The sequence below is a fragment of the Limanda limanda genome, chromosome 19 (assembly GCF_963576545.1).
Source record: "Limanda limanda chromosome 19, fLimLim1.1, whole genome shotgun sequence".
NCBI classification, from domain to species: domain Eukaryota; kingdom Metazoa; phylum Chordata; class Actinopteri; order Pleuronectiformes; family Pleuronectidae; genus Limanda; species Limanda limanda.
In genome coordinates this window covers 23,104,900-23,112,399 of record NC_083654.1, presented here as the reverse complement: position 1 = coordinate 23,112,399, position 7,500 = coordinate 23,104,900, and the positions used below count along the sequence as shown (strand labels likewise).

Sequence of the window (7,500 nt, the reverse complement as noted above, 5' to 3'; positions counted from 1 at the left end):
ACCACTTCCTGTCTCACCGCAGAGGGAGCCTGGAGACCCGCCCTCACTGAAGCAGCCGTCTGGAGACAAACCCGCCGCCACCAAGCCCTCCTCCCTGGAAGCTCCGCCTCCTCCCTCCTCCTCCTCCTCCTCCTCTCTGCGCCCTGCGGTACGTCACCTCCCCCCCCGCACCGCGGTCCGACCGGGGGTCAGATCCTTTGAAGTTAACGAGTTGATTGTTTTGCAGGTGGAGGCGTTCATGAAGCAGTTACCCAGGCTCCTCCCCCGGAGCTCCCTCCCCGACAAGACCCAGCTCGCTGTCCGCTCGTCTCCGCCCTCGCTGGCGCCAAAGGACGCCTCAGGTGTGGGAGGGGCCTCCGGACCTGGAGGTCCGGCTGCTGCCGCCGCTGCCGGAGGGGCTGGGGTGAAGGTCATCGCCATGGCAACGCTGCCCCAGCAGCAGGGCGTCCCGGTGATGATCCTGCCTCAGGGCTGCCTGTCCTACGAGAGAGAGAAGGTCGGCCCCCCCCAACCGCCTCCGCCTCCTTCTCAGCTGCAGAACCTCCCAGCGGCCCCCACCTCTGTGGTGCAGAAGGCTCGAGGGCCTGTCACCAAGCGCCCCCTGGTGGAGGTGGTGACACCCGGCGGCGCCGCTGCCAACACTCATCCAGTGAAACGGAAACGTGGCCGACCAAGAAAACCGAGGCCAGAGGAGCTGCTGCTGGCTCCGCCTCCTGCTGCCCTTCCTCCTCAGCCCCCCCCCTATGCACCTGCTTCCCACCCCCCCATCATCACCTCCCTGACCGGGGGGGTCATCCAGAAAGCCTGCTCCTCCTCGTCCTCCTCGCAGCAGGTGCTGGAGCTGGTGATCCAGGACCCGCCCGGCCTGGTGCTGAGCCCGCTGCCGGCGCTGTCGGAGCAGCGCGACCTGGTGATCCAGTGTCAGCCGCGGGGGGGGGCGGAGCCGGAACGCCACTGTCGCCCGCTGCTGCTGCTCCAGGCTCCGGGGAACCCCAGCTGGGAGCTGGCGGCCTCGGGACGGACGCCGATGGTGGAGGTCATCCAGAAAGCTCCGAGACCGAGCAATAACAACGCGTCTGTCCACGTGGCCCGCCTCCCCACGGCTCCTCCCCTTTCCTTGCCCATGCTACACGAGGCGCGGGGGGAGGTCGAAATAACGTTGACACCGGTGGAGCTGCACGTCAACCCGCCGGTGGCTCCTCCCAGCTCCTCCTCCTCTGCTGCTCCCGCCTCCTCGCCGTCTATCTCCTCCTCTATGGCGGGAAGGGGACAGGAAGAGGAGGGGGGGCGACGAGAGAGCAGCACCTCCTCAAAGAGAGAGGGACATTAGACCCTCCCTCTTTTCTTTTTATCAGCTCTCACTACGCTTTACCTCTCCTGCAACTTTGACCCCTGACCTCTCCTGTTCCTTATTGGTGGAAATCCCAGACTGGCGACAGCAGAGAGCCAATGAGGATAGATGAAGCCAACACTCTGTTTCCATTGCACTGTAAACCTATGCTGTTAGAAACCTGGGATACTGCGTGTGTGTGTGTGTGTGTGTCTGTGTGTGTCTGTGTGTGTGTGTGTGTGTGTGTGTCTGTGTGTGTCTGTGTGTGTGTGTGTCTGTGTGTGTCTGTGTGTGTCTGTGTGTGTGTGTGTGTGTATGTGTGTGTGTGTGTGTCTGTGTGTGTCTGTGTGTGTCTGTGTGTGTGTGTGTCTGTGTGTGTCTGTGTGTGTCTGTGTGTTTGTGTGTGTGTATGTGTGTGTGTCTGTGTGTGTCTGTGTGTGTCTGTGTGTGTCTGTGTGTGTGTGTTCTTCCTCCCTGCCTCATTCTCTAAACTTCCTGGTTGAGTTCGTCTGCTGCTTCAGATCAATGGATTTATAGAACAGAGAAGAAGCACAGATGAGACGTGTGTAGTATGGAGTGCGCCTCTAGGTGGCGTCAGTGAGCTGCAGCAGTAACTACGGGTTAGAAGTGAACTGGACATTCAGCTCAGTTCATTTGATGTTTGAGACGTTCTCAGCTGCAGAGTTCCTCTAATGTCTCCGAGCTCAGGGCAATAAAACGTGTTCGTACACGGAGAGTGAGTGGATGGACGCTGGAGGACTAGAAGATGAGAGGACGAGAGGACGTGAAGACGAGAGGAAGTGAGGACGTGAAGACGAGAGGACGTGAAGACGAGAGGACGTGAAGACGAGAGGAAGTGAGGACGTGAAGATGAAAATCGTGCAGCCGTAGAAAAGTTGGAGGTTTGAGTGATGTGAGCTTTTTGGGGAGGCCGCTTTGATTTCATACAATTTTAATTTGTTCAATGAATTATTTATTTTAAATATATTTAAAACAAACAGTCGCCACTTTTTTACATTAATGTGGAGGTTTGTTTTACACTCGTCTGGGATTGGTCGGGCTAAGAATCATTTAAATCACAGATTATTTTTTTTAATTCATTATATAAAATTCCAGGTTCTCAGATTTAAGTTTTGAAGTTTATTAGATGTGAACTGAGTATTTGAGTTTTCTGTTTTATTGTTTAATTTTTTAATCTCTCAAACAAAGTTCGACATTAGCACTTAATTACACCGCTCCTCCAGCAGAGGTCGCTCTGATGCAGTGGACTGCTTTGTGTTCGCCGAGCAGCTAACCAGTGTTAGAAATAAATTATTTTTATCAAAAAAAGGCGATGAAATTAAATGGTACCTTTAATACGGAAACTTTTTTTTGGTGTTTTTAATTATTTAATTCAAAGTTAACCTGAGAAACTTAAACCGACTTAAAACTGATAAATTATCAGCAAATTAACATGTTTGACAAAGCATGTTTATTTGAGAGCAAACTGAATTCTAAGAATTTAAACTTGAACATTTAATAAATGAATGAGTGTTTATTGTTTTATTACAGATTCATGTTGATCTCAGTAGTTTATTATTCGGATAAATTAAAAGTTTGCATTGTAAGAAAATGGTGAAAAACTAAAACATCTTCAAGATCATGTTTTTTGCTTCAAATTGAACTAAAACTTTATTTTAAAAACTGTCGTTAATTTAATGTTGATTGATCGTTTTAGTTCTGAAAAAAAATTACCTAAAGCAGGATCTTTAAATTATTGTGAATTTCAGAATAAAATCCTGCGTTGATTCAGAATACAAACGTGTTCCTGCTCTTCTTCTTCTCTGGAGTCAGGAGGATTTTGTTCTTCACGTTGCACAACCGCCAATGTTTGGTGCTCGCCATCCCTGCACTTTTCTCATCCTGTAAACACAACAAAGAACAAAATGTTTTTGTCAATGCTCGTATATCGAGGTGTTAATACAGCTGCTGTGTGTTTGTGTGTGTCTGTGTGCGTGTGTGCGTGCGTGCGTGTGTGTTTCCCTCCGTCCTGTGACATTGAGAGCTTCAGGTCAGTTAAAGTGAAAAGACTTTAAATCCTTTTTGCATGATTTGAAAATGAGTTTTAGTGCCATGAACTGAGCAAAGTTTAGCTTCCATGCTAACGGCTGCAGCGCCACCAATAATCCATAACAAAAATGAAAAAGTTTAACAGGAAGTGAGTAAATATCTCCACCAGGTGGAAAAACTGAATTTGTCTTTGAGCCTCAAACAGAACTGAGGAAAGTTGCACTGAAAACAAGAGCAGGTCATGATGCTGTGACCGAGCAGCTGCCCCTTTATTTCATAGAGAAGTAAAAACAGTTTGAATAAAGAGGAAAATATTTCCTGTCACTGTAACGTTCAGTAACTGGATGAAACAGGCGTGAAGTCCGTCACATGACGCTGACTCAAAGAAGCTAAAATATCTGTGATACAAACGCTGCCATCTTGTGGTGATGATGTAATTTACAGTCGGAGTCTGTCAGAAGGGGCGGAGCGGAGGTGTGGTATCGAGGCCCCACCCATACACACTTTCAACCAATCAGGAGTCGGTCTCAGCTGTCAATCGAGACGTGTCAGTTGATGATTTGGCTTCACTTTTTAAAAAGCTGTCATGTCGTCCATCTTGACAATTTGTGGTTCAGCCCTAAAACGCTCTGTGTTAGATTTAGTGACACCCAGTGGTGAAGATGCAAAGTGCAACCAGGTTGTTAGGAGATGTTTGTTGGAATCGTTCACTGTGGAGCCGTGGAGCTCAAAAAGAAACGGGTCAGAGAATCAAAGATTAAACGATCGGGATTCGGGTATCAGCGCGTTGACCTTAGGATCAGACTCAACTGCACAACATCCTCTGATGTCACTTCCTGTCTGTGATGCATCATTTTTTAATTTGTACTTTTGTTGTTTTTATCCGATTTTATTTTTATTAAGGTTTTAAGTTAAATGTTTGCTCTTCAAGAGCCATCAAAGGTTTTGCACTGAGAATATTTTCATTCAGTTTCCTGCGACGAATTTATTCAAAAGCTGATTTCAAGTTTGAACGAGAGTTCAGATCTGTTCCGATCTTTGTGCTTGAATTCCATATTGAGTTAAATAATTAAAGCAATTTGATATGACAAGTTTAATCTTCAAGTTCTCCGACGGTTGCTCTCATTGGGCGGTTCAGGTTGCTAGTCAGTCATGTGACAGTCGCCATGTGGCCTGAACGACCCTACGTGACGTTAACGCATTAGAGGAGAGACGAACGCTTTCAGAAAAGAAACTTGATCCAAAGACGCTTTTAATGAATTTATCCCCGGTTTGAATCAGAAGAAAAATCATTCTGTGAAGGTGCATCTTTGGTTTTAGTGACGATGACGTGGCGTCTGTGGGGAGGAGCTGATCCTGGTCCAACGAAAGAGTCAGAGTTTTATTCTGAAATTATTTTCTTGAGCTCATTTTAATTCATTTAAAATATAAATGTATGTGAACAGCAGAAGGAGCTCCTTACAGTTCAATCATCAGTGCTGTAACTAAAGTTTGTTTCTCTTTCTGTTCTTTTCACTTCCTGTTGTCTCTTGCAAAGTTGTACAGTTTGTCGATGTGCAGATCTTATTATGATTCTTACTGTTGCTATGACGATGTTGTTGCATGGTTTCTGTGACTGTCAGGTTTTGTATTTTTATTCTTTTAAAATGTCTGTTTTTAACCCGCTTTCTTTTTCTTTTGCACTTTACCCCTGAAATGAAAGATTGAAGGTCAAAGGTCAACATTGGTCCACATGTGACAAATAAAATGAACCTTTGCTCATTTGTTGTGATGTGAAAACAATTGAATTCAATTTTATTTGTATAGCGCCAGCAACCGGAAACGGTGCAATCCTGACTTCAAAATAAAGGCCTTGTGCTAATAATTGAGCTACTGAGGATAAGAGGAATTAAAATGTGAAAAACAGCTGAGCTCTAATTATAGATTCATTTATTATATTGTCCCCGAGGTTAAGTTTGATCATTTGAATAAAAGATCAAACACACTGATCGTTATTATTATCAATCAATAAATCTGATGAATTGTTTTCATGATGAATCTGTTTCTCTGAGACAAAGTTCAGATCAGTCCGATGTGCAGAGCATCGACTGCATCGATCACTGACTTGCTTTCAATCAGCTGGGGAGATCAACGTGTGATGAATCATTTCAAAATAAATTATCCTTCTGTGCTTTTATTTTGTAAATTCAACCAGATGTTCAGGGGTTTCCGACTGCTGCTGCCTTTACGGATGTTGCGTCACTGAGGTTTTAAAGTCGAGTCGAGCCTAGTCGGACCAGATGGAGCCTGTGGCCCCGAGTTAGACCCGAGTTAGACCCGGATTAGATCTAGATTTGACCCGGACTAACGCTGGATCAGAGAGCCGGAGTCCCGGGAGTGAAAGCGGATCGCAGCGGAGTGTGGGAGCGAGTCCCCGGGTGAGGACGCGTCTGTTCCCGGGGAAGAGTTGGTCTCGGTTCGGTCGGTTGTGACCCGGATGTGTCGGAGTGAGTCCCCGGGCTCAGGCCCGTCACCAGCCCGGCTCTGAGACTCCTGTCCCGGACTGTTTATCAGGAGGGAGCGGCTCCTCCCGGTCCTCCTCTTCATCATCATCCTCCTCTTCCTCCTCCCCCTCTTTCTGTTGCTCCTCCTCTTCCTCTTCCCCCTCTTCATCCTCTTCCTCTTCCCTCTCTTCATCCTCTATCTCTTCCTCTTCCTCCTCCTCCTGGTGTTGCATCTCCTCATCACTGCTACGTTTTCATGTAAAACATCTTCATGATGAACTTGTAACATCTTTATAACATGTTCATAACATCTTTAGTACATCTGAACCTGATCGGAACCTGATCTGAACCTGAACCAGATCCTGATCCTGATCTGAATCTGATCTGAACCTGATCTGAATCTGAACCTGATCTGAATCTGAACCTGATCCTGAACCAGATCCTGATCCTGATCTGAATCGGATCCTGATCTGAACCTGATCTTAACCTGATCCTGATCTGAACCTGATCCTGATCCTGATCTGATCCTGATCTGAACCTGATCTGATCCTGATCTGAACCTGAACCTGAACCTGAACCTGATCCTGATCCTGATCCTGATCCTGATCTGAACCTGATCCTGATCCTGATCCTGATCTGATCCTGATCCTGATCTGAACCTGATCCTGATCTGAACCTGATCTGATCCTGATCCTGATCTGAACCTGAGCGTGTCAGTGATTAATCCAGACTTCTCGTCCAGTCTGATTATTATGGTCTGTGTGTGAGGTCGAGGTTCACCCAGGCCTCGATGTTCCAAGAGCATCACATCTGGAATCCTTCTCCCACACACACACACACTGCTGTGATGACATCACACTCAGCTGTGTGCGATCAGCATGTTCCAGTGATGATGTCATCAGGAGGGACTCGTTAGAGTATCTCCACAGAGGCTCAGGAGGTCTGTGACGAGATGAGAAGTTCATCTACAGGAAACTAATCAGAGGATCATTGATCCAAATTGAGAAAATATGGGCAGATGAAGGATTATTCGATGAATCAATAATGTTTTCTGTTGAACTGGTGAATTGATCATTGATCAGTCAACAAATGACTAAAACAAATCTGGATCCAGATCAATCAGTGACAGGAGGACATCAGGTCAAACATGTTTTAAACATGTGAAACTTTCAGTTTGAAGACACAAGATGTCATTAGCGTGTTTAATCAACAGGAAGTGTTGGTGGACGTCAGCCGTGTTCAAAGGCCAAAGGACGTTACATCACAAACACACACACACACACACACACACACACACACACACAAACTGAGGCGTTGGCAGAAGTCAAAGCAAAACCCCATGAACACACGTGTGTGTGTAACTTAGCGTCTCTGTGGATAGTTTTCTTAATTAATTGTTGATTTTGTTTTTCAAGATCAATATTTAAAATTTACTAAGACAGAAAATATTCTCATCTGAGAATCTAAAGCCATCAACTAATCAACTCATCAACTCATCAACTAATCAACTCATCAACTAATCAACTAATCAACTAATCAACTAATTGATCAACTAATCAACTAATTGATCAACTAATCAACTAATTGATCAACTCATCAACTAATTGATCACCTGATCAGTTCCCTGGTGCTTCCAGG

At 46.0% G+C, this 7,500-nt stretch overlaps 2 protein-coding genes across 2 annotated transcripts in view; both read left to right on the top strand.

Moving 5' to 3' along the window:
• rfx5 (regulatory factor X, 5) overlaps positions 1 to 1,532 on the top strand; it is a 10,380-nt gene extending 8,848 nt beyond the window's left edge. Inside the window, exons 10-11 of the mRNA XM_061092296.1 lie at positions 23 to 148; positions 227 to 1,532. Of these exons, the coding sequence (XP_060948279.1) occupies positions 23 to 148; positions 227 to 1,330 (1,230 nt within the window). The 3' untranslated portion in view covers positions 1,331 to 1,532. The remainder of the gene's footprint in view (positions 1 to 22; positions 149 to 226) is intronic.
• Positions 1,533 to 5,639: 4,107 nt separating this feature from the next.
• Positions 5,640 to 7,500, top strand: part of LOC133025687 (phosphatidylinositol 4-kinase beta-like) — a 14,811-nt gene continuing 12,950 nt past the window's right edge. The window contains exon 1 of the mRNA XM_061092417.1: positions 5,640 to 5,865. The gene's annotated coding sequence lies outside the window, so the exon portion shown is untranslated. The remainder of the gene's footprint in view (positions 5,866 to 7,500) is intronic.